General features: G+C 43.0%; 1 protein-coding gene across 1 annotated transcript in view; it reads right to left on the bottom strand.

Moving 5' to 3' along the window:
- Positions 1-5,853: 5,853 nt before the first annotated feature.
- Positions 5,854-26,995, bottom strand: part of tspan9a (tetraspanin 9a) — a 64,149-nt gene continuing 43,007 nt past the window's right edge. The window contains exons 2-7 of the mRNA XM_034535291.1: positions 21,084-21,275; positions 18,571-18,645; positions 10,848-10,949; positions 10,392-10,523; positions 9,185-9,268; positions 5,854-5,925 (exon numbers count right to left, since the gene is read on the bottom strand). Of these exons, the coding sequence (XP_034391182.1) occupies positions 5,854-5,925; positions 9,185-9,268; positions 10,392-10,523; positions 10,848-10,949; positions 18,571-18,645; positions 21,084-21,275 (657 nt within the window). The remainder of the gene's footprint in view (positions 5,926-9,184; positions 9,269-10,391; positions 10,524-10,847; positions 10,950-18,570; positions 18,646-21,083; positions 21,276-26,995) is intronic.

Raw genomic sequence — 26,995 nt, forward strand, 5'->3', positions numbered from 1 at the left:
AAGCTTTCCCAATTAAGGTTAATGTAATGAGTTCTGCTCGGGATGAGGTTGAAACAAAAGTGAAATGCTTTAATAACAATTAAGGAAAAAAAAATTTATCCATGGTTGATTCTGTTTACTTTATTTCAGTACATGTTACTCATACAAAATAATCTGTACAAAGGCTGAAATAGGTCATATTTTTGCATAGAAGGAACAGGGAAGTAAAACAGAAAGCCAGAATGGAATGGCACAATAAACTCCACTATCACACAAGGGCCCGATAACAATTAGGTTAAAAAAAGGGATACAGCTCCGTACAAAAATACTCTGCTGCTCACTCCATGCTGCAGAAACCAGAGACAAATTGGCGAGATCTTCCATTTTCATCATCTCCTTTTTGTTCTTGACAAAAACAAAAAAAATCTTCTCGACTAGCTGACTACCATTAGCCCATCTTAGTGTCTTTAGGACAACAGGCCCTCAGGTTTTGTCATTCTTTTAAAAAAGAGGCCATTTTAAGGCGCCGATGCCACTCGGTTTCATTTAATACACGACGGGATTTGCTAGTACACCGCTTCACTTTGCTCTTCAAGCCAAGTCCTGTCTTCCAACCCCCACCAAAATGCTGCATCAAAACACTGTTTAAATGCTGCCTGAATAATTGACAGTGACATAGAAAGGGAATACATCGAGTCATTAAACATGAAAGGCAATGAGCGTACGGTATTGTGGGTTTTTGTGACACTCTTTTCTTTATTTAAAAAATAATTGATTTAGAGAATAATAAGAAGGTAGTGCACCACCTAGTATAGATATTCAGAGTGCTTTCACATGTAGCAGAACACTCCACAGGACAGGGCTGGCAGATATCAGAGAGTGCCCCCCAGCAGAACACAACATCAAACACACCATTTCCAGAACATACATTTCCACTGCTCAGATATTCAGCTGTAGCACGGGAGACGAATTAGGAGGAGATTACAGAAATAATACGTCGGAGGTGGCATAAAAAATAAAATAAAAAATAGCTTCTAGGTCTCAAAATTCTTCACAGCAGACAAAACCCAATTACTGTGCATTCTTCCTTTACCAGCGCTGTGGCTTACAGGGAGCGCTTCCATGGATAAGAGGGAATACTTTATACTCCTTCCAATAAAAATAAAAAAGATCATACGGAAAGAATTTGTCTTACTACAAGATGCAAATAAAATATGAAAACCATACCGACAAAAACACAACTTTACATCAAATTGACACAGCTGCTGCGCTTCACAGTGGCAGAAAAACGACCAAATATGAGAGAATGAATAACATATGGCTGGAAGATATGTCTGTAAATGAGCACAGAAGATCATGGGTTGTTAGGCAATTCACAATGGCAATTAAACTGTCAATGTGTTTACAAGAGGTAAAGTATAACAGTATGTTACATCCGTTGTAAAATGAGCATATTTACATCTGGGGCTAACGTACAGGGCTGATACACTGTAGTGACATGAGCTCTGTGTTGTACAGTGTCATCTAATACACCAGGCTCTAGAAATACAGAAAGGGTCTAACACTGGCAGTTGTAAAAGACATACTGCAGATTATACCAGCATGCCCTAATTTAATTTGACTAGGTCTTAATACAGAGAAGCACGAAGACAAGCGTGCATTATGTCTTTTGTAGGCTTCACCTGATGCTAAATATGTCAAATTGTCCCTCGTTATCAATTCTGACTTAACTGCTTTAACTGTAGCCGTGTTAAGACAGAACGGCGTTTTTGCAATTTGTGAAGGAACATCATAGAGACTAATCCTCTAAGAAACAAATGCTCAATGGTGTCATGTTCTAACAATGAGAGACTATGAGCCTCTGTCATGAATGAAAAAAGAAAAGAAAAAAAAGCCATTTAAAAACAGCCGACAACAAGGAAAACAACAGTATATCGTATAAAAACAAACATTAAAACCAATGTACAAAAATAACCTCATTAATCTGCTTTTGTTAAAATGGCGTTCATCTCTGCATTCTAAAAACACCAAGGAACACTTTCTCTTACAAAACCATGAAATCTAGGTGACGGTGGCAGAGCTGAAGGGGAGTTCACGTGGAGGAGAACATGTCAGAATGTCAGATCAGTCGGGGGGCAAAGAGTGAGCAAGCTTGCTCTTTGAAGCATGACGTCAGATTGGGAAGCATACACTGGATTCGCTTTATTCCACTCCATTCTCCCATCTTCAGGTGACGTCCGTGAGTTTAAACACTTCTCCGCCCGAAGTGCCACAAACAAAATATTGACCTGGGTTTTTTTCTGAACCTGCCTGCAAATGAGCTATTACTCCAATAACCACGCCTCCCGGGTTCAGGATATACCTCACAGCTGGTTCCTGGCGTCCAGCTGTATTTCCACAGTGTCAGCGCTGCCAGCTACTGTATATGTTGCGCTGGGGATCTGCAGAGCCAGGCAGTAAATAAGAGATGTGTGGAGAGTTTGTGGTGGCAGCCAAGCAGAAGAGATGTGACCACTCGTGCCTGCGCTGTACATCAGCAGCTGTCATGTTCCCCCCGTGGACACAACAAGAAGAGTCGGAGCATATGGGGGCAGGCAGTGAATCACAGCCAGCAGGGTCGCTGCACATAGCAGCCCAAATCTGCTGCTTTCTGCACCACGGACCTCTTCCTAAAACTGTGTCTCTCAGATGAAGCCATTAACAAACAAATAAATTAAAAAAAACCCTGTTAAGAATTACTTCAGGTGATACTCGGAGGCATACCGGCGGCCAGACTGGAAGAATGTCTAATGAGTGAGTCTTGGTGGGTAATGCTGGGTCACTTGTTAGCCCTTGTAGCTGCTATGCACAGTGTCTGAGTTTCCAAGGCTTCAACCAAAGCAACAAACTCTCCTGTCAACAAACACCTTGGAAATAATTTAGAGCACAGACACTTCGGGTCCCAATGATTTCTGTCCTTGGTTTCAAACAGCAAACGATCACCTGTCCTCTCTTGATAATTCTAGTATATTACGACTTGTGTCTTATTGTGGTCGTTTTTGGCCATCATTCCTGTCAGTTATGGTGCTGTAAGTTCTTTACAGAGATCTGAAAATGTGACCTCTAAAAAGAGGTTGGATGGGGAAAGAAATGTATCGGCTGGCCCCTTGGATTGCCGCCCACGCATCTTTTTCGAACAATTGCAAAGGTCTTGTACTCATTGACGGGTTGTTGGAGGAAGAAATGAGTCATTGAGAGCAACGGGGATGTCTCCCTGTGCCCGAAATCACTCCCCAAACTATACAGTGCATTTTTCTTTTTTTCCAGTCCCACAATTTCAGTATCCGCATTCTGAGTGTGGAATTCATGCCCCACATAATGCCCTCCAATTTCCCACAATGGATGGATCTAATCAGCCAAGGTAATTGAAAACACCTGCGTGGCTGTGCAGGGCTTTTGTATCGGCACATGTCGACCCCCAAAAAAAAAGACGTCAACAGCTCCTCGCAAACCGCGTTTGTGTGGAAATGACATTGTCACATCAGAGAGGCAAGTCATCCCTCCCTCCCAAACGGAGAACGGCTAATATCCACACAATGTCATGATGACTACTAGCAACATGGCTAAAGGCCCTTCTCACCGGAGACATTGTGACTTCATCGTAGGAAAAGCACACTGTACTGTTCTCACTAAAGTTGTTGTTCCAACACACACACCCATAGCGACGGCTCTGTTCTATAGTGCTCCAGTGAGCAAGCGTGAGCAGTACCAGGGACCTGAAATCAAAGCAACTAAATGGAACTCAGCCCTCATTCATTTCATTGTTTACACCTGTGCTATTTCTTATTGTGTCAAAATGTCTTCTGTGAAAAGGGCCTATATTTCATCTGATTATCAGGCTATAGGAACATGAGCAGTCAGATTATCATATAGGTTTGGAAACAAACTCCCAGATTAGCCAAACAAAGGCGAACAGTGAAGTTACTACTAATTATTACTAATTATTACTCAAAGTGTCTGTCGAAAAAACGTCCGTCAGAGGTTACAGGCGGACTTTCCGGCTACCTTTCTGTTTTCTCAATAAGATGCTAATGTGGTTAAACTACTGGCGTGTTCACAAGCTGTTTGATGTCTGACTGCTGGTTTCTTGCCTTGTTGCATGTCACAACTGATGACCAATCACAACCAAAAGACGGCCTAAACTGAATTAATTCTTGAACAATAAGCTGGTCTTTTACACCACCAATTCTTACAAGGTCACAGCAATTTTGGAGCCTAGAGCAGACACACTGGAGGGTATTTTCTTGAAGTTTCCACACCAGATATAGAGTATTTTCAGTCTTAAGAAGGTAAGCACATACTCTTTTAGCGAATCAGCGGTAAACAGACATGTCCTATAGGGTTTGTATCCATACCTATCTGTCTCAGCTTTGATCCTACTACACTCCCTCCACTGTGTCTGTGAGAAAGGGAAGCTTTTGTAAAAATCAACTGTGTGATGAGCAGGAATGTCAGCTCATTGCTTTCTGACTTTTGGTTGGAAAAAGAAAGAAGACGAAAAATGGCAAGGGAAAGGAGTTGACAGCCAGAGAGATGAAGAGTGAGCAGGGCAGAGCAAATTGGTGAGATCTCGAGAATATAGACGAGAAGGTCTCCAGCCGGTTCTGCTAACACAATTGATGGTAGCCAACATGTCTGCTCTGCTTTTGCCCCTCGTGCCCCTTGTTTTAGCACTGTGTTGTTTTTCTTTCCTCTAAAGCTTGGCCAATGTGATAAAACACACCCACTCACCAACACACACGCACAAGCAAACGCACACACGCACGCACACACACACACACACACACACACACACACACACACACACTTGAGTCTGTATTCTCGAAGGAGCAACAGTTCTCTTCACTTGACATTCCTGATGGAGCCCGAATAAAGAGCAGTTTTACCCCAGTTTTGTATTGTCTCATAGGGAATGGGAATACTGCACAGTACGAAGTGTGTGTGTCTGTGTGTTCACTAGTAGATTGGTGCATGACAATTTATTGTTCAGACAATAGTGCAGAATTTGGTGCAAAATGAATCAACTGGTGATCTCTCACATCAATATGACACGTTCCTCCATCACGCTCGCTTTACCAAAACATCTACAGCCAAAAGAAAAAGAAGGAAAGAATGATGTATTACATTAAACAGCATCCCCACATGTGTGTGTCCCTCCACAGCAGCGTCACGTCAAATCCATCTGAGAGCTCATTGCACCGATCTGTTCAACACTTACATTTCACAGGAGCGTTGATGACATACAAAAAAAATGAAAAAAACGAAGACGTTTGACATTTCAACGACAAAGGTAAATCAGTAAAGTAGAAAACTGCCATGCCATGTTGAAACTTTTTTTTTTTTTCATTTACAAGTGAAAAAGGGGGACTTGAGAAACATGAGAAAAAAGAAATTGTCGGAGGCTATTATCAGTTGTTGATGTTCTCTTTGCCTCGGAGAAGGGTGTTCGGGCATTCGGAAAGTCTTCTTTGTCTCAAAGTCTGTCCTTCCTTCCAGCAAATAGTTAGTCCAAGCAAGAAAAAGACCCCAAAAAAAAGATAATAAAATAAAATAGAAATGTACTCAAGCGGAGTGACAACCAATGGGATTTTCTTCCTTGCCAAAAGTAGCTGTCCCTTCTCTTCCAGTTGTGTTACTCTTTGGCAAAATGAATGGTGCGAGAGAAGAGAGCAGAATGGAGCGGGGACGCAGCTGGAATCTGTACAGAAGGTCTGTGAAAAGGGTGTGGGGGGCAGAGAAGGTTGTAAAGTGAAGGGTGGAAGCTGTTTAAATCAGAGTCTTATCCCATCAGGCAGCGGGGCTCCTCTTCGTTGGGGGCCTCACCCCCCCCCAAGGCTAAGCATCGTACTTCTTCCCTGTCCTGTGGATGTGGTGGAACAGCGTCATGGAGAACGCCATGCCCAGGAGCTGTGGAAAAGTGGAGAAGGAGATGGTGAATTTGTGTTTTTAGTGTACATATGTATATGTGTGTGTGTATACGTGTAACTCTGTGTGGTCTTTTTGGTGTTGATGCCTGAGGCTGCAATGAGTTCCGATGGACTGTAAATCCTGTGGTGAAGCAAAACACTTTTCGTTCGTCTCACTCTTTTTTTTTTTCCTCAGACGGACTTCAAGTGAGCACTCTGGAATCTTTGTGATGGAAAAAATGAAAAGCGTGCTCCAGCATTAAGTCAATGAAGTAAATTGAGATGCCACCGAATCAAAGTAGCCAGCTATCTCTTTGAAGTTTCCATTACCCCTGATACTTCTACATCAAACACAGTCACAAGGCTGATCCTAAAACCATTATCCAGCAAAATTAGGATGGCAGGGAGAGCAAAGTATTGTGTGGTGCATAGTCTTTAGTCAAAAGGCATCGTGGACTTCCAGCAAACAGCCTCCACCGGGGGGTTCCTACGGGATGTGATTAGCCTGGGAAAGCTTCCGGTTCTCTTCTTTTAGTTTAAGTCAAAGCCTAATTCGTGGGGCTGCTTCAGAGAAAATGCTACCTTAAGCCGCTGCCAATCAAAACAGGAAGTGCCATTGGAGGTAAACATCCAGCTAAGAGGGAGTTCAAACCAATGAAAAACCAACCCAATTATTTAGATGTTGCGCATCTGTGCAGCTCTGTCGTTCTCAGAGCGTCTTTCGCTGTCTGATTCATTCAGTCTGAGTGAGACGGCATGACAGTCGCTCCTGCAGGCTCTTCAAAGCTCCATCATCCTTCCGTGCTTAAGAATATATAAATCCGGCTGAGAATTCGGAAACCATTGTGGATGAAGTTATACATATCGGCTATTGTCAAAGTCTGTCATATGTGCTGCTGGTCTAAATAATTCACCTCCCCGGGCCTCTGGCAATTATATAACTAACCAGACTTCAGCTTTTCATGATGCTTTTCATGGTGATACCCCCCAACTTTCCTTTGAGTCTGCTAATCAGACAGCTCAAGGTCTGTTCTTCTCATACCTCTCACCTGACGCAGTGTCTGGGGAGTGTGTGTGTGTACGGAGGGGGGAGAGAGATCATTACAATTAATGTCAGCCGAGTAAATGGCCTAGCTATTTATTTTATTTTTTTACTGCGGCTTCTTGTTATTGAGAATGATAATTTGTTCATTGGTAGTGTGCTTTATTTACTGCTCATTTTATTTCGCAAAAAAAACATACATAAGAAAATAAAATAAAAAATTGTCACTGTCTTTTCATATTCATCAACATGAATCCAGCCCAGTTTACGACTGTATGAAAATAAACATTATACCTGTGCAAGATAGCCATATCGTTCATGGGCGGTCGAATGGTGTGTCATTTTAAATGTTGCCGCCGCAAGGAATTGTGGGTCGGCATTATCTTCATTCCTTTTGTAAAGGAAGGTTCAGAGTTTAAGAAACTAAGAAAGGAAGCATTGAAGCACCTTTCCTGAGTATTTAGAGAATTTCAACAGCTCCTATCAAGGCGGTTCACTTCGATACTTCTGGGTCATTTCACTCAGTTAGGAACCTTCTGAAGCAAAAAGGACCCTTTTGACTGCAGCCTGTGTGTGTGTGTGTGTGTGTGTGTTTGCCGAAGAATGATCAGACAGGGAAGAGACAGTGTGACGAGGCTTGCTGGGTTTGTATGAATGCATGTAATAAGTGTGTGACCTTGTCATGAACACATAGGGATCGGAAGTTGGTGGATATATACAGTAATGGTGACTTTCACAGAGTGGGTGCTGTGAACTCTGACAGGAGCTCAAGCACCATCCTTCCCCGAGGACATTTGAAATGTGAAGAATCCTCAACACGGGGATTTCATAGTGAGGCCACCTTGCTCGGACTGAACAATGGTTCATGAATAAGCAAACCGGAGAGTGACGGCATGAGAATGGCAAAGTAAGAAGCAGAGTGCAGGGGATGAACAGAAAAAGTGTATTTCCATGAGCATTTCTCACCTTGTGCAGAAACAAAAATGAGAGTGGAAAATGAAAAGAACAGTCAACATGTAATTTACAGCTAAAAGCAAAATTGAAGCGGACTTTACAAATAAATCATGAGCACATGGTGCGTCCCTCATCTTTTAATACGTGCGTTAGGAAAAATGTAGCTAAGAATGTTAGGAATTGTCCTGCACAACCACGTTCATTCGGGTAAAATAGCACGTCTTTTAGGGAGAATCACTCTTTAAGGTGTGTTCAAGACAAAGTGTGCGTGAAAACACACGCACAAAACAGCGCAAACTGAATTAAAGACCTGTACGCCATCCTTCTGTCAGGGGTGAGGGGTTCATCCCCGTTAACATTACCCTTGAAACGTTACCAGTCTATATCACAGGGATGCCACATGTCGACAGACAGGCCTCAGCTGGCTTTTTCTGGATCCAAAACCGGGACCTAAATATGTTTCAACTTAAGTGAAAACATCACACATATCCCTGGGCTTTATGACTCTATTTCATGAACATACAGAAACTGCAGGAAGGAGAAGAACTGGAGGAAGATTACAGAAAGAAACCTGTAGTTTCTGACGAATGCTGAAATGAGCTGTCACACAAACACAGCACACATTCGGCACACACAGATTCTGCCTGGAGTGAATAACCACAAACTGCAAAACAGAACTCAAATTTATGCAACGGCAAGGTAAAAACACACTTCGCTTTCTTCAGTCTGCAGACACTTTTAGGACACTACCGCCAAGTAAGTGGGAAACGTACTGCAACCGCAGTGACACTCAGCGTACAAAGAGGGAAAGATGTAAAGCAGATTTCTTTTAGGACAAAAAGAGAAACGGTGTCGTAGCAGGAATATCTATCCCCCTTCCCGACTGTGACTTTAATCTGAGACTCTTCCATATTCAGTATCTCTGCTTCTACGTGACTACAGCCTGTTTGGCTCGAAGCCAGGTGGCTTTGATTCTCCCAGACAGGATCAGGGTGCAGAAGACAGTGACTTCACAATATTTCAAGATGTGTGGGTGCCCAGAACGCCTACTGAGCACAGTCCTTATAACTTCCTCAGGAGAAGATGGTGGTACAGAGGCCACGGGATGCACACATTTCCTAACACACGTAGCCAGACAGGCAGACACAAACAAATGCACCGAGACACAAAGCAACAAACGAAGAAACGGGACGGAGAAACAAATGGGAAAAGTAGCAGAAAGAAATGGAGAATGAAAAAGCAATTTATCAATAAGCCTCCTTACCTGCACTACCAAGATGACCATGCCTATGGTTCCCAGCAGGTGCTTGTTGTCATCCAGCCATTCCTCCACTTTCTCGAAGCAGCCCTGAGATGGAGCACAAGCTTGTTAAGACACCACTAAAGAAATGTGCAGAGGAATCATGTCACTTCAGTTGCTGCCTGATTGGTCACGCAGAAAAACTCAACCATTCTGTTCACGCCTTTCCACTAAAATGCATCTCTTATATCTGGGATATACTCTTGCATGAATGAACAACCGGGTGAGGTGCTAAAACAAGGGAATTGCCCATGAGTGGTGGCTTTTACATGCAGACTTATGGGCCATATAGACTGTTAAATATATTACCACCTGGGTTCATTCAAGGGTCACTCACTAGCAGGGGAGGTGGAGTGAAGGACTTAAGGGTGGTTTCAGCTGCAAAGTGGCACCCCTTTTCTGAGTGTGGGGGCTGACGCAGCATGTAAGACTAACTATATAGTGTGTGGCCGTCTCCTCTGGGCCGGATTACACGCAAGCTTTTAGTGCTGCGCTTTCCGAATGGGCCGGCTCAATGTCTGCCTATTCACGTTTTGCCAATTCGATTACAGTTTATTACAGTATTTAATCCCCTACTTTGGACTTGCTAACAAACCACATGCCAGACCAAATATAGCAGATTAGACTAGTTATGGAGGGAGAGTGGTGAACGTTGTGCTTCAATCCATTTGAGGAAAAAAAAGAGGCTGTTGTACAACGCACAATGGAAACAAATCCTACTGAAAAACTACTGAACAGATGGACCGAAGATGTACGACAGTTCTGTCCTTTGTGAATGTAAAAACCTTGAGGTCTGGTGTATATATACAATATATATATATATATATATATATATATATATATATATATATATATATATATATATATATATATATATATATATATATATATATATATATATACGTATATCTACATTTGCCCACCAAAAGAGACACACAACATGAGATTCTTTCTAGTTGTTCTGTGTCTCTTTTTGGTCATTTAGTGTCTCTTCATTGACTTTCCAATGAGGCATGTTCACGGTCACCTCAAACAGAGCCTCTGGCTAAGGGGCTCTCTGACTCCTTGAGCCTCAGCAGACCAGTTCAGTTACGCTTCCACAGTTACCACAGTGCATAAATAACACCCCAAAAAAAAGAATATGAATATATAACAGCCAATGTGAACTCACCCTGTTCCAGAACATGTTTGTGGAGTTATGCCCACAGTTCTGGTAATGTTCCTGGCAGCAGCGGTCAGGCACCACCTTCTCCTTCAGGGCCTCGTGCCAGTCGGTGTATGCTATCACACCGCAGCACTTCCACTGTGAATGACACACACACACACACACACACACACAAAATATGAGCTAATGCTTCCCGTCAGTCCACGGAGACTTGTAACTAACTTTAATGTAACCAGTTTTGTAATTAGTCCCTTTGCTTTAAAGCACATAACGGAGTGAAGCGGATTCAGCAGCTAGTTTGCACTTTAACGTTACATTAAAGCCACTGTCAGGCCAGGAAATACATTAGCTGGAATATTTTAGTAAAACTTTGCATTTATGGGTCACTTCTAGCATTGCGAGTGAACATTCATGCAAATGACTCCACTATTTCATGTAATGTATGCTGTGAGCTCAGCCTACCTCGGCCTGGATGATGTTCCAGGCGTTTCGGAGGCCTATGTTGTTTTCTGAGTTGTAGAGAGCCAGCCCGTCCTTCAGATCCTGCTTGGCGTTCTCACTCACCTGAAGGGAAACAAAGACAACACCGGCCTTTGTTACAGAACTTGGTTTGAAGGGGTCAGTTAAAGAACTGTTCATTGAGTTGTACAATTAATTAGAGTCTTTATATTGGAACAGGGCTGCACGGTGGTGTAGTGGCTAGCACTGTCGCCTCACAGCAAGAGGGCCGTGGGTTCGATTCCCGGTCGGAGCGGTCCTTCTGTGTGGAGTTTGCATGTTCTCCCCGTGGCAGCGTGGGTTCTCTCCGGGCTCTCCGGCTTCCTCCCACAGTCCAAAGACATGCTGCAGGTTAATTGATCTCTAAATTGCCCATAGGTGTGAATGTGAGAGTGAATGGTTGTATGTCCCTACATGTGCCCTCGATGGACTGGCGGCCTGTCCAGGGTGTCCCCTGCCTTCGCCCTATGTCAGCTGGGATAGGCTCCAGCGCCCCCGCGACCCTAATGAGGATAAGCGGTATTGAAAATGGATGGATGGATATTGGAACAGGCAGTTGAAATGTTAGTATGGGTGTCATTGTCTATCGCTTACATAGATGTACATGATAATTGATGTGATATAAGTGACGGTGACGTGCTTTTTAGTTTCATGTGTATGATTGATCGCGGAGTTCTTTTTCTTGTGAACTGACTAATCATGATGAAAAGGGTACATAGACAGCTGACTGTTACTCACATTTAAAGACAGAAAATACTTGTTGCTGCCAACATAAAAAACGATAGCAGCTCAGTTACAGGTTGCATTCTTTTCCTGTCATCTAAAAATAACCCTGCTGAAGTCACTTGGACTTGTGCATGACGACTGCAGAGCTGACACACGTTATGTGTCGCTTCGCTCTACACACTCATGCCCTTCAGCACAGCTCGCGCATCATTTTCCTCTTGACTGAATAATATGCTCAGGGTTGTGTCATGTCTGATGGAGATTAATATCTCATTGGATGTTTTAATGAGATACAAAATCATAGCTTTAGTTCTCCTGCCGTTTGCATTGCCCGTGGGGATTCTGCTAACTGCCAGGACAGATTGAGAGGCTCTGCAGATATGGGGTAATTATTACTGGGGAAAAAATGACACCACGCACACATCTATACAGGCCGTCGCAGTCATATCGCAACACAAGGAATGCACTTGCTTTAATAGTTGAAGCTTAAGGCCTCAGTCTGTGCCCGGGAAGAAATTATATAAAAAAATCTTCACACAAAAAGAGAAGCGGCATGGTTTGCCTGCTTTTCTAAAAGAAATACAATCTTAATGTGACGAATTACCTGTGTAGCGCAGCAGAGACCTGTATTCTGTACACGGTACTGCATATGAGAGATAGACCACAACTACCTTTGAGCACACAGACAATTGATCAACAAGTGATTCACAAATGTTTTGGTGGGAAGAACAACCTGAAAACATTGTGAGCTCAATGGCACAAGAAAAGTATTTTCCTGAATTGAACATAAAAGGTTTTTGGGCAATAACATGCTTTAGTTATCGTTAATCATGCAAAAACCATTCAAAACGTCCATTAAAACCTTTGAAATGAGATTTGTATCATTTCAAATCCCGTTCTTCTCTCTCGCTCAGTGACTTTGCTGATGCAGATGAGCGTATCTGTGAAGTGCACCTCGGGCTGCAGGCCCCTGCAAATCTGTCCTTGTGTGGGGAAATGAGATGAAGAGCAGCATCATCAATCTCTGCCTCGTACTTTGTTTCCATCCTCTATCTAGGCTATATGTGATGCTGCTCGCTCATTACAGACTCCTCGTGCTAACATAGTCACTAGAGATCATGAAGGGGGGGGGGGGGGGGGGGCTGCTACAGTAAGACATCCTCTTCAGAGTCGCCAATAAGTCTCTGCATATCTTCTGTTTCATGTGTGGAAGTCTTTGCTACAGCTTGAAATTAGACTTAATGATCCAGATTTACGACTAACGAGAAGCAGACAAATGACTGCAGAACAAACGGCACAAGGGATTTGATCATGCAACTCTCCCTGCAAGAGGAGCGGATACAGACACACTGTTTGGTGTATTTGCCCACTTCTTCTGATGAGGAAAACTAACTTCTGACTGAAGCTCAAGTTACTGGTACTGGATATTTTTCACACTTCGGCAACATCTAACTCCAGGTTATCTTTCTCTGAGAGTCGCCACTGGGCCTCGAACTCCTCGGAAGTGGCATATTGGCTACACCCTGAGACCCGGCTCATACTTCTGATTACATAGATAAGTCCATGCTCAGCAATTCCGGCCAGCGGGGTAAACACACAAGAGTCACAGAGAGGGAGAAACAGAGGGAGACATGCAGATATAAATGTTGACAGTGTGATTGAAGGAAAAGGCTTTCTGTCCAAATTGGTGTGTATTTTCTTCTGTCACTGTGCACAAAAGCGGAGAACAGAGAGCGGGTGGTGGATCGTCTGATAAACACCTGTCCGCCTGTCACTTGCAATGCTGTAATAATACAATACAGCCACTTAGTACTGAACTTACCAAATGGTAAGTTATTCAAGTTATTCTTCATTGATTTTTTTCAGTTTCTTCTATGATTTAAACAGTACTATTTATTTTTCAATTTTAACACAATCTATCAAGCGTTTTTTTTTGGTTGGCTTTATCCCACAGAGACATTAATAATTCCTGTGCAAGATCTCCATACTGACAAAATCTGGCCCCAGATCCGGTGACAGGTAAACACCTCGGGGAGCAGGCCCACCGGGACTTGTCCCATGCAGACATGGAGCAACACTGCTTACTCATTACTGGAGTGCACTGCCATGACTGAGCCGACTACTCCCTTTTTAAAAAAATGTGAAAGTGCTGATTTTTTTTGTTCAATGTTGTTGTATATGCACCGTGAATCCAATTTTCCTGGTCAGAAATCTCTGGCACATAGGTGACCAATTCTTCAATAACAAGTGTCGAGATATGTTTTTACCCCAATGAGAATCACTTGTATTTCTTTCTCATTAGTTTTACTTTGAGTTCCTCACAAAACCCCAGAAAGTATTCCTTGTTTACAGTAGGTGGTGTGTAGAAGAGCAACTAGTGTATTGTGTGAGTTTAATTCACTTTTACCCAACTGCTATTTATCACTTTGAGGGATTACAATCTTCAAACAATGTTTAATTCCAAATGAATCAGTCTCTGCAGCATAATTTCACTAAAGAAAAAGATCATGAACAGACTATGCAGGAGGTTCAGTAAACATATTAACACTCTGAGACAGAAGCTAACTGAATGAAAACACAAGCTGCCTGTGAAATGAGAATAATGGTACATTCAGTATGTAGAAATATAGCCAGATTAAGTTTCAGTAGTCTGCCACCTTCTGTGCACACTGACAGAAGACCAGAGCTTGGAGAAACGCACAAGCCTGCAAAGTTGCTAAATTCTTCACTATAATCACCAGCTGGCCACCAACTTTGTTTGTCTGCCATTTGGTGCTGAGTAGGTAGAGAAAAGTGGGTTTTTAGAGCAGCTGCTTGCTGGCCAGGCAACATATGGTGAGAGTCGAGGGAGGGAACCAAAACAGTAACATTGAAGGCGATATATTCTCTTTGGATTTGTCACAAGGCAACCCATTTCATACACAGGTAGCCCCATGATCCATTGTTAATATGAAACATATTGATAATACATTAGCCACTTTAAACACTTATTCCTATACTTGCACATTTACCCTCCTAGAACCAGGGCATATTCTTAACACAATTTAACACAACGTACTCACTATTTGCACTCCATGATGGTTAATGGGAAATCACCTGGTAAGCACATCTTTTGAAAAATGATGGCTTATGTATACCATAACATTTAGATTAGTTAGTTATTTTGGTTGGTCGAGGTAAGTCTCGATGACCATAAGTTAAAAATGGTGGAGACAGAAAATAGGAAAACTATTACTTGGAATTTTCCATTAAAACAGGCTTCAGAATCATTTCAACGGTAAAACTGGAAACCAACCCCGATGGCCTTCACTATAAAAGAGAGCTCTCTTGACGGGCCAAATTTCCACTTGGCAGGCCTATTTCTATTCTATTTTCTAAAGTATGCTCTTCCTTTCCTCCCTTTCATCTTGTCTTCAGTCATTAAACATGACTCATTCTCTGAAGTTTTAAGCAGCTGCACATCGAAACAAATTGTCACAGAAAGCAGGTATTTTTCTGTACTGCCGGATCACAGAGAGTCTGTTGGGTTATCTTCAGTCCGCTGTACAACAGTATTGAGAGAGAACCAAACACTAAAGTGACAGTCACATCGCATCTTTCATCATTAGCTCTACGCCCTTTTCACGTCTAATTTGTCACATTCACTCTTACTGTAATTGTCACGTCCATTGACTCTCGTGGACCTCAAGAACCGAAGCTAGCAATATTTCACTGTTGCTCAAATGGCTCAACTCTGGACAAGTGCGTTAGCTAACTGCCCGGAAAGTGTAATAAATGATGTGGAGAGAATCAGCATCGCAGCCAGAGGTCCCCAACAGCACATCATTAAAATGGATATTTAATTCACTCAGTTGCTCTGCACGCCTGTGCTGGGTAGCCTGAGGTTGTGGCACTCAACAGAGCGAGGGGAAGACCCCCACTACTTTTCTGTAATTGGTCTGGAACAAGATAAAGCGTGGCCAGGAATTGAACATAACTCTGCCTGTAAACCAATGCAACACATGACTAAATGTGTGTGCTGGTTTTCCGGGTTGTTAGTTAGATACATCATGGATGTGGCATAAACTTCTTTACTCTCTGAATTAGTCTTTAAAAAGAAAGCTGAGCGCAGGTGGCAAAAACCTAATATCCAGGTTCACTGTCGTATCTATCAAGAGAGACTTCGCCATTATAGTTTTGAATTTCTTCAGTCCTTCTTCTCTGACATCATAACCAAAAAACAATTTTAAACCACTCTTAAAAAAGGCTAGTTTAGACCCCGGAATAATGAAAAGTTATAGGCCAATATCAAACCTCCCATTTTTATGTAAAATAATGCGAAAATAACTTGTTGGATGTCTTCCAGTCCTGCTTTCGTCAGCACCACAGTACTGAAACTGCTCTTGTTAAGGTTTTCAACGACATCCACTTAAACACAGACAGTGGCAGAACTTCAGTCTCATTCGACACGGTCGATCATGACATACGACTAGACAGACTAAACGTCTGGGTAGGACTCTCTGGCGCAGCACGTAACCGGTTTGAATCCTACTTGAAGGAGTCTGTAGCTAATCACACATCAGAGCTCACTAGAATGACATGTGGTGTTCCCCAAGGCTCAATAAACTTGCCTTGCCTTTCTCCTAACTCTCTTTCTAAGACTTTACAGGAACACCTCACCTTACTATTCTCCCCTTTATACTATATGTATGTGCTTCTACCTCTTTCCTCTAACACCTTGCCTCCCTAACACATTCATCCCCCTCCCCGTCCCTCCCTTAGATATCTCACCTCAGATTTTCTCACACATGTGTCCACCTGCTTTTTCTACGTACCGCTTTCCCCCATGCATGTTCCCTTCTCCCTTCACTCCCATGAACATGCTCTGGTGCTTCCCTTCTATGCTTGCCAGGTTCTGCTTTCTCATTTTGAGCTAGTTAACCTAAACTGGTGTTCGGCTCGGTATGTTGGGTCGACGGAGGCACAATGAGGTCACATCGTTAAAGACGGATGGTTGTAATCTGGTTTGGGGCCCAGCCATCTGCTGTAGTCAGCTGGTTGCTAACTGCAGGCCCGGCCTTTATTATACTATTGCCTCTACATGGCATTTAATCAAAGGGCTTAACACCACTGGGCTGTGGAGGGAAAGAGGGGGTACCTACACATAAGCCGTACCTGGAGGCAAGACTGCTGGATTCAGGAAGAGGGGAGCGACATTCTCCATTAGGAAGAAAGAGCAGAACCTCTTAAGACGGATTAAACTCGTGGAAATGAAGGAATAAGGAGGGGGCTAAATCATACAGTGAAAAAGACGTGTTCCTCCAGCAAAACTAGAAACTATATGTTTGTTTCTTCCCTACATATCGTCGACAGCGTGTCACCCGGAAAGATCACAGTTTGTAGAGGCGTCACTCATGACTTAAAGATGACCTATTTGAAAGACTCAAATATCTGTTTTGCAGGCCTCTGACGATACACATTCAAAAGCTGCCAGCTACTGTATGTCTTCCAGAGTTGTTAATAAATGCCTTGTGATTAGAAGATCAAATAGGAGAAGTGAATTAGTGATTCCTCTGATCACAGCCTGTAGGAGAGGATGAGGAGAGGCTCACACAGCATACTAGATCTCACTGGAGAAAGAAACAGAGCAACGTCTGATGGCCGTGTGTGATGGACAGCAATTGCCCTTCATCCAATCGGGACATTCTTAACATATAATGCAGTATCAGCGCCCCACAATTTGCTCAAATTTGCAGGATTTCTTATTTGGAGGAAGTCTGAAAATGCCAGCTCCGATGACATATTCCACTGACATTTGAAGACCAATAAAGGGAAATATATTGGGTAGTGATTAGCATTATCGTGGTTTTACATCCCATTAGTGTCTCATGCAGTATAAACACAAAAAATATGTTAGCCATCCACTGGTACTGGTGTGAATCAGACAGTTCTCCCCGACTCACGCCCTATCCCGCACTAATGCAGACCCATTTAATTTCACATTTAAGAAATCCTCTTGGCTATCTTTTCCAGACTTCACAGGTGATGGAAAGGCACTGCTGGGAAGTCAATAGTCTCCCTATTTAAATTCCACCGCAGTGATCAGAATTTGGTTTTTTTCTCCAAAGTTAAGCCGGTAATATTTTGGAGATAAGGCAACAGACATATTTACTCCCGACAGGGTGTGCCTCCGAGACCTGATCCAAATCTGAGAATGGATTTGCTGCTAAATGAATTCCTTTATCTGTCTAAGAGACTAAGTTTGCGCAATAACCTCAGAACAAAGAGTGAGAATTAGCTGACGCCCCAGGGGCCGGGCGACTTGAATATATAAATAGACAGATCTATTAATGACGCGTCCTTGAAAAAACAGATATAAGTCTTCATTGCTTTCCTTGCACAAGACATTTGTCGTGTTCAGGATGAAACATTTGTGGGGCAATTCGATTACCCAGAGTGGAATCTAGTCTGTTCATGGACATCAGTAATCTCCAGAGCTTTACCGAGCATCATCTGTTGCCACCACACAGGCATTCACCTGACTTGAGCCCATGTGGGGGGTCATGGGAAATGTGCTGGGGCCAATTACAGGGAGCCAACTGGTGGGGTTTGGGCTGCATTTTGTGGCCTAACCTTTGACTGCTGGGTTAATACAGACATTCAACCTCCTGTCTGAGAAACAGGACTCAGGAAATCCGTAAGCAAAGGCGATAGATATGTTTATACCACTAACACTTTTAATTGCTTCATGTCGTTGCACATGCTCCAGTGTGTGTGCAGAACTTTGAAGACATCAGCTTTCCAAGGCTAGGCTGTTCAAACTGTGACATATGCCCGATAGCCGTCACAGGCTGCGTGTACACATACATGGATAAGTTGTGGTAAAGGGGTGGACTGCATGGAGAAAATGTGAGTTAATTGGAACAATCAAAGACGTTGGCTTTAACATCAAGGCATAACATGGAAAATGAAACTAACTTACCTTATCTGAGTACACAAAGAACAGGATGAGCAATATCAGCTCTGCCAGGAGAATTATCAGCAGGACAATGAAGAACTGTCAGAGAGAGGGACGAGAGCCTTGTTTTAACAATTGCGTTGGCAGTATTGATAATTTGCTTTGTCATGCCATTGAAAGCTGAGACGCCTCTTTTGCAGTCATTTGTGTCTCTGCGTGCAACAAAAGGTGAGGAAAAACAGCAATTACATGACAACACGACAGTTTCTTTCCTTGTGCACTGCATCTGTGATTTGCGGTGCTTTTTTTTATGCATAGAAACATGGTCAATCAAATAAATTATTTGAGATTTTGTGAAATAAGCCTATTTGCTCTCTCTTCGAGAGTAGCGTGGGATGACATATCTGTAAATATACATATGAAACTACCGTCAACAGCCGGTTAGCTTAGCTTAGCATTAACACTGGAAACAGAGGGCGACAGATAGCGAGCCTGGCTCCGTCCGAATGTAACACAATCTGCCTCCCAGCACATCTAAAGCTCACTAATTAATACATTATATCTTCTTGAAACTGTACAAAGCACAAAGATAATAAGATATAACATGTTAATTAGTGAGCTTTAGAGGTGCTGGTATACATATGTTTTTATGTTTGGACAAAGCCTGTTTCTCTCCGTTTCCTGTGTTTGTGCTAAGCTAAACTAACATATTCAGCATCGTATTTAGCATCCAGAAAGAAGAGTGGGATCGATCTTCTATATGACTCTTGGCAAGAAAACAAATAAGCATATTTTAAAGTGTTAAAGTATTCCTTCAAGGTTACAGTCAGTGGTCTCAGTTTGTGGTCAGAATACACAGCAACAAAGATTTCTCAATAATAAAACAAAGACACAAACTCAAAAACGTTCAGATAAGATTAAGGAGAGACAGAAATCAAGAGATAAAGGAGGAAGTGGGAGAGACAGAGGGAGGAGAAAAGGAGAATGTAAGAGCTGGAGGGCTTGAGGACGAGTGAGAGGAGGGAAAGAAGGCATAATACCTCCCTAGATTAATTTCCAACACAGCCCTGCGTCTCATCTCCCATTCTCCTCTCCCTACTTGACTCCCCTTCAGCTCAATATTTACTGAGCTCTTCTGCAAAGCATGGGAGGAGGCAGGCAGACCTAGATTCTACAAAACCCCATTCATTCCAAACTCATTTGGGAGGAAGAGGGGAGACTACTATTTGTGTCGAGGCCCAAATGAAATAGTAACGACAGTTTTCTGTTGGCTTAGTATCTGGGTTGCCAGTTTAGCGTGTCACTTTTTTGCTTTCATAGTTGGTTTGTCACATTTTCCAGGTGCTGCAAGTTAAAGGGACAGCTTCTGTACACTAATTTGGTGGTGCTCTGATGATGATGTGTGAGAAAGTGTGTGTATGTAATTCATATGCACACACAGCTTTGTGGGCGTATGGAGCAATTTACAGTTTCAAATGGTCTCAGTAAAGAAATGTTGGCAGAAAAAAGAGAGAATGGAAATTTACTGCAAAAGGATGTCTGGGCTTTGAATATTTCTAATCCAGAGAGAGTTGTACTTCAGAGATAATATGTCAAGGTAGACGCTCAGATCTGTTTGCTGCGGGAGATCTAAACCCACTGTGATGTGTCCGCGTCCAGCTCTCCCCCACTCCGCCCACCCACCCCTGGGCAACAACAGCTACTAGCAGACAACGCTGCACTAAACAGCATTATCGTGGCTAAATATGAAACGCCGCCACGCACTGATGACTTAATAAAACATCAGATCCTCTAGATTTCTCAGTCACTATTCTTTTCTCATTTCAAAAATGCACCCAGCTCTCTTTCCTCTCTCTGCTTCACAGTTGTTAGGCAGGTGAAGGAAACCATGTCGAACACTGAGGATTTGGCGGAGCTTTTGACTGATGCAAGAGCTTCGGGGATTGAGCTGTTTGTGATGTTAAGTACCCAAAGCCGAAACTCCACTTCTCATTTAAAGTTCCTACACATGAAAGTTTTCTTTTCTTTTTTGTGGCCGATCCACACAAACCCTCATTCCATTGGGTGAACTTTGGTAATTAACTTTTTTTTTAAAGATAAAACACTGCCAAAACGGAGGAGCCTTTGTCATGAATAATAGAACATTCTCAATTATTGAGCACAAAAATATCAAGTGCTTTTAGTGCGCTATGTGCGTACAGTAATTCAACCACGGCGGGGACACAGAAGGCCTCCTGACTGACAGCTTTTCTTCGGGGATGTGACCAAAGCCACAGAGATGTCATAAACGCGTTAATTTACAGAAAGGGATAATCTTACTCAGCTCTAATTTTTCTTTTGAGAGCCCATCAGGCTTTATACAATGCAGAATAAACAGAATAAACTCCTCCTGTCAGTCGGCTACCTTTGCTGAGGTTGGGTGTATAACAGCCACACAAGTGTGGAGAGGAAGAGTAAGAGCAGTCTGTGAATTAATCCTGAGACAGTCGTCTATATGTGGCCCATTTATAATTGCATAGGTACTGTATTGAACTCACGCTCAGAAGCAGGCACTTGTTCTCCTTGATGGCACCCAGGCAACCGAGAAAGCCCGTTACCATGACGATGGCGCCGATGGCGATGACCATGTTGGCAGCCGACAGCGAGGGGAACGAGGGCGAGAAGGTGGCGAAGCTGCCCTGCGACACGGATAGCCAGATGCCCACGCCGAGCAGCCCACAGCCGCATAACTGCAAAGGAAAGAGATGAGACCACAAGGTGAGCAAACCAACTGCAGGTGAGTTAGTTTTCAGGCTTAGTTACAGCAATTATTTACAAAAAAGTTCATTTTTAGCTCTCCCTTGCCAGGATTTGTTCATAATACAGCTTCTGAACAAAACAGTAATCTACGGAGTAATGTTAGCTCTAGATGAAGGCCGATCCCAGCTCAAGAAGCCCAACACAACAGGTTCAATTGCCCACACAGTCATCCATCACAAAACACTGCAAACAAGAGGGTGTTACACCAATTCAAACTAGATAGGCCAATAACAGCTCCGCAAGAGATTAGAGCAAAAATTGGACTTGGGCCGCGCTGTTTTTGTGTGTTTGAGCTGATTACGTTAAATCCGGAACAAACAGAGACGTAATTACTGCCACCCTCTGAAATGAAAACTTCCAAGCCTTCCAAAAACCACCCGCAGTAGACTTGAACTTCACCTAGATGGAGCAATTCCCTAATTCCCCTCAGCCACACGGCCAGGCTCCCGCTGATGTGTGTGAGGTCTGTGTGTGAGCCCATTAATGCAAAGAAGTGTTTATGGGAGGCTTTGATTGCCTAAGAGTCCCATCCGCTGATGTGTTAGTCCATCTATCAGAGATAAGAGCCACACAGCACGCCCAGCACTCTGTGAAATATAGGCGAGGAGGTGAGTGGTGACATTTTTGCCTGCACCTAATATAATGAAATACCCAAGGCAATCTTGTCATGAATAAAAAATAAAATAAAATCCCAAATGAGGGGAAAATATGGAACGGATCCATGTTAAATCATTGGACCACAGCCCTTTCTACCCCTCTATTCACACCGCTCCCTTCTTCCCTTCTCATCTTTGCACCACTGCTCCAGAACACTTTAATGCCTGTCAGCAATATGTGCAAAAAAAACTCCTGTGCATTTACACACACACACACACACACACACACACACACACACACACACATATATACACACACACACACACACACACACACACACACACACACACAAACACACAGGCATACAGTGTACGCACACAGTCATTATCAGGTAAGAGTTATGAATAAATCTCTGCTCCCCACATTATCTTTCAAAACAAAGTCATTAATCAACCACACGCAGCGTTACACCTCTGGATCTGACAACATTTAACTGATAAATGGCACAACTGACAACAAACCTAGAAATGTGCTGCAGCACTTTCACAACGAACACAAGCCGCCTCCGTCTGTTGATCGGCTACGTCATCGCCGCCGCAAAACCAAGTGACTTAAAGCCCATTACCCGACACAAGTACGGCAAACCCGATGTTTAGGAAGAACTTTGGGGTTTCAAATGCAAACCTCATGAGCTGGCGAGCGACGCCTCAGGTCTAATGAGTCCTTCAGGATCTGTAGGTAAATACACAGAGTTCAGGCAGCCCCCTATCATGTGTCAGATGAGTGCAGTGTCACTCTCATTGACCTGCGAACTTTGAGCAGTGAGGTTTGACTTTGTGCAGGCCGGCCGCCGTGCCCTCAAGTACGTGTGGCAGCTCTCCCGAGGCCTAACTAATGACTCGATGCAATTAAAAGAGAGGACACAAAGAGAAAGAAGCAGGACTGGGCATAAATGGCGCAGGATGCATGAAAAAGCCCTATTTGAGAGTTGACTGCGCTGCCCAGGGTGTGATTTTGTGAAACATTGGAGTCTGAGCTCCAACACATAAAGTCGGAGTGCTGCTGTGAAGGTTGAATGCGAGCGAGGTGGAAAAACACAGCCGGCCCAGCAGACTCTGAGAAAAGGACACTCGCTTATAGATGACAGTAAAGTCGCATTGGATCTGAGTGGGTCTGAGTGGTGCTGGTAAGACTTTCAATCATCTATCATCTAAATAATTCAGAGGCGACTGTATTTGCTGGGAGGCCCCCGCTGGCCCTTTATGCTTCCCTGATAAAAAGGCGGAATGAAGACGTCAATTAAAAAAGGCTAGTAGAGGTCACGTCCCTATGCAGAGCGGCTAAAATACGACATCACTGCTGACGCTCTACAGAAGGGTTCGAGGACGCAGGGGAGGAATTTATAAGAGGACAGATAGAGTGGACTTAAAGCTCGCGAGGGGGACACAAAGAGCTTTAAGAGTCCAAGTGGGGAGGGTTACAGCGCCTTCACTTAATTGTGTTTAATTCCCAGTGAAGGGAGCTCCTCCAAGTGTGTCGCACTCTTAAGTGACCGTGAAAACCACCCAGACCCGGCACAATCTGTCTGATCTGAGCCGACCAGGAGTAATCTCTGCCCTGCTTCTACCAGTACTACTACAACAACAACAACAACAACAACATGCGGTCTTTGGACCTTTGTGTCGGTGCCACAGGAAATACCTCCAATATAAGCTCTGATCGCTTCGGTTATCTGACCTTGGCGCGTGCGTCTGAGATTGACCCGGAGGCTCTCCGCTGAGCTCCTTATCTACTTTTAATTGTCGGGCGGTCATGTTTTGATATCCCATCTGCGGGGAAAGGATCAAGGAATCCCCAAATAGCGGGAAGGCTTGTAAACAGTGACGGAGAAAGCTTTCTATGAAGGCATTCGTTGGTATTACATCAATCGGAGCAGAGGATGCTGCGGGGTAACATTTGGGTTGAAGGAACAAAATTGGCCTATTTCCATATTTTCTGGGGACACAGAAGAAAAAAACGTTTATGCAATGATGTTCTTTAACTGGCTATTGGTCTGAATGACGTGACATAAGTCAATACAGCAACTGATCCAATTGACTTTTCTAAATTGAAGACTAGTGTTCACACTTACCTTGCCACTGTGTACACAACTTAAATGTCCTCGTCCCTATCTATGCCACTTACTTGAGCCAGCAGAATGCCACACGCCAATTAAAAGAAAATATGTGCAGCTCGCACGGTTAGCTCTGGGCTATTACTCTGCTTTCACAATTCATGTATGCAACTTTGCAGAGGGCGGGCCTATCATCCAAAAAACTGAGGGCGACACATGACGGCTTTGCCAGGTCCACTAATATTTACATTTTAACGGTGAGTCTTTTAGCCCTCTAGATTTTATTTTAAGGACTTCCCTGTGGATCTGTGCAGGGCAGAGACTTTCGGAGGCTGATAAGAAAAAATCTTCCAGCTGTGATAATGACAAATTATGTGCAGTCTGGAACACAAAATCTGCCGCTCTAAACACTGAATTGAATTTGGAAAGTGAACAGCAAAAGTGAACTTCTGGCACGAGGGAGGGATGCTGGGCGCGTGTAATATTGTGCTTCAAACTGTGTTCATTTTTTCAAAAATCAATGAAAAAGGGTGAGAGTGAACAGCAGGAATGTGTGCCCTTTTCATACGTTTTGGGAAATATGTGGAGAGCACCTGCATGGCAGGGAAGAATGGAGTCTGGTTTCTAAATGCCATATGAGGAAGAAGTGACAGAAGGAGCCCAGCAGTGAGGTGAGGAGTAGAGCAGCATTCACTTTCAGGAAGAGGAAATTGGAGAACATGTGAATCTATCTAACTGGATGAAAGCCCCGCTGGTTGTGGCCCTTAAAAAGCTCAAGGTGTCCAATAACTGCAATAATAGCATGTGAGTCAACTGTAAGACAACTTTTCAAACAGGAAAGAGAGGTGAAGGGGGTCAAACCATAAGATGTGTGTAAGAGGGTTAGAACATATTAAAGACAGAAAGATTGGATGTGCACGTGAGATGTGTGTGAGACAAAGAGAGATTGAAGAAGAAAATAGAGGCTGACCCTTCACCCCGGTGGCTGGCTCAGATAATTATCAGTTGCTGCAGTAACTGGCTCGGTGACACAGAGCCACTCGACACAGGACTCACTTCAATCTCCCCCGGAGAAAGGGGTCCTGAGAGCGGGCTGTCCATTGTGTGTGTGTGTGTGTGTGTGTGTGTATGTGGAGGCTGGATGATATTGACCTGTTAACACCCTGAGCACTCAGAGAGGTCACAATCCTGTCATAGAGAATGACAGCTTTTGGCAAATTACCATTGTACTCGGAGGCTCAACTCAACTCTCATGTGAATGAGTTTGTAAAGTTTTATTGAGTGACTGAAATGTGTGTGTGTGTGTGTGTGGCTCTGAGTGTATTGAGAGTGTGTGTGTTGGAGCCTCGTACTTCAGCTGCTTTAAAACAGAGTAAATAAACCGAAGGCGTCTTTTACACAGAAATAATAAGCCTCCATGGACATCTGCCGTGCCGTACTAAAAACTAACCTTTTATTGAAGTAATTAGAAAGCACTTCAATCAATACAGCACAATGAACCATAACATTGGGGGAAATGCCCACCTCATACTGCACCACTTTAGGGTGGAGCCACTTTATCTCTTTACGATCCCCCTCTGCCCTTTACGGCAACTCAATCTTTCTTTTTATTGGAAAGAAACAAAACTTTTCTCTCCTGCGGCACACAGCATCTTCTGCTTTAGCATTGATTTTGCACTGAAATAAAGACCTCAGATAGAGGACGATTTTTTATTTCTCACCATGTGATCTTGCAAGCCCCTGATTCATGTTGCCATACGACTATGAAATACAACTACAGTATGAGAGGGAATCAGAATCGCGGAACAACAAACATAACAAAGCAAATGTAAACATCAATAGGAGGGTAAAAAGCCTGACAGTAAACACAGGCTATTTGTATTTTCCACCCAGCAAGTGGAAAAGTTCTTCTTTGAGGCCTGCAGTGAGAGAAACATGTTTCATTTTGAGAATAAACTCTCGGGAGTGTTTGTGTGTACCTGTCAGAAAAGGATTTCATCCTAATAAATAAGTACTTTTACTGTATTTATCCTCCATGGTGGTCACATTAGAGCAAACAAAACAAAAGCCCACGCCAAGCAGAACAACAGTATATTATCGTTCACATTAACAGTCTTGAATTTTTCTTTGTCTCACCTTGTCCTTCTTGACAAGCCTTCCAAAACTTTCTGGGTTTTAGTCAATTTATTGTTAAGAGCCACAAGTTTGTTCAATAAGTAAAAAGGTAATTTGATTCCCTTTTCTTCTCATTCAAGCTCAGCTTCGCTACATAGCAGCTGGTGGCTGTATCGGGGCAAAAGAAAACTATGTGTATGTGACAATAGCAGCACACTGACACTTTATTTTAATGGTTGTTTGTTGAATTCAAGTACAAAATGTGTATAAGAATAGACAACATATATTAATTTCAACACGCCACTTAACAACAACAGACAATTTGCAGCAGTGCAAGCAAACAGAGGCTGTATTTGTAATAAACGGAGCATTTGAATGGACAACAGAGAAGTGAATGCTGTAGTTGTGCTTTAAGTTTCTATAGACATTTTTTATTTTATTTCGGAATCACTTTTTAAGTCTACGAGGTAAAATACATGTTTTTTCCGAGAACTATTGCTATTAGCTGTCCTTGAAAACTAGTTTTTCTTAAGTGAAACATGTTGATGAATATGGATAAGACACTTGGGGACAAGTGAAGCTGCTTCAGTAAAAATTAATAAACAAATCATGAAGTGGTATGTACATTTCTCAGTGAAGCATGGTTACTTATAGTCAAATGAAACCCTAACGCTTCCATTACGAGGCCTCTCTTGACACAGTATTTATCTTGATGACAGTAGACACGCTAAGCCGTAGGCAAGATAGAGTTGTACAGTAAAACTCCACATCCCTGTCACTTACTGAAGGCACCTCAGTCATTCCCCATTGAATAGTGCATAGCTG

Source organism: Cyclopterus lumpus, chromosome 6 (genome assembly GCF_009769545.1).
Source record: "Cyclopterus lumpus isolate fCycLum1 chromosome 6, fCycLum1.pri, whole genome shotgun sequence".
In the NCBI taxonomy this organism is placed as follows: domain Eukaryota; kingdom Metazoa; phylum Chordata; class Actinopteri; order Perciformes; family Cyclopteridae; genus Cyclopterus; species Cyclopterus lumpus.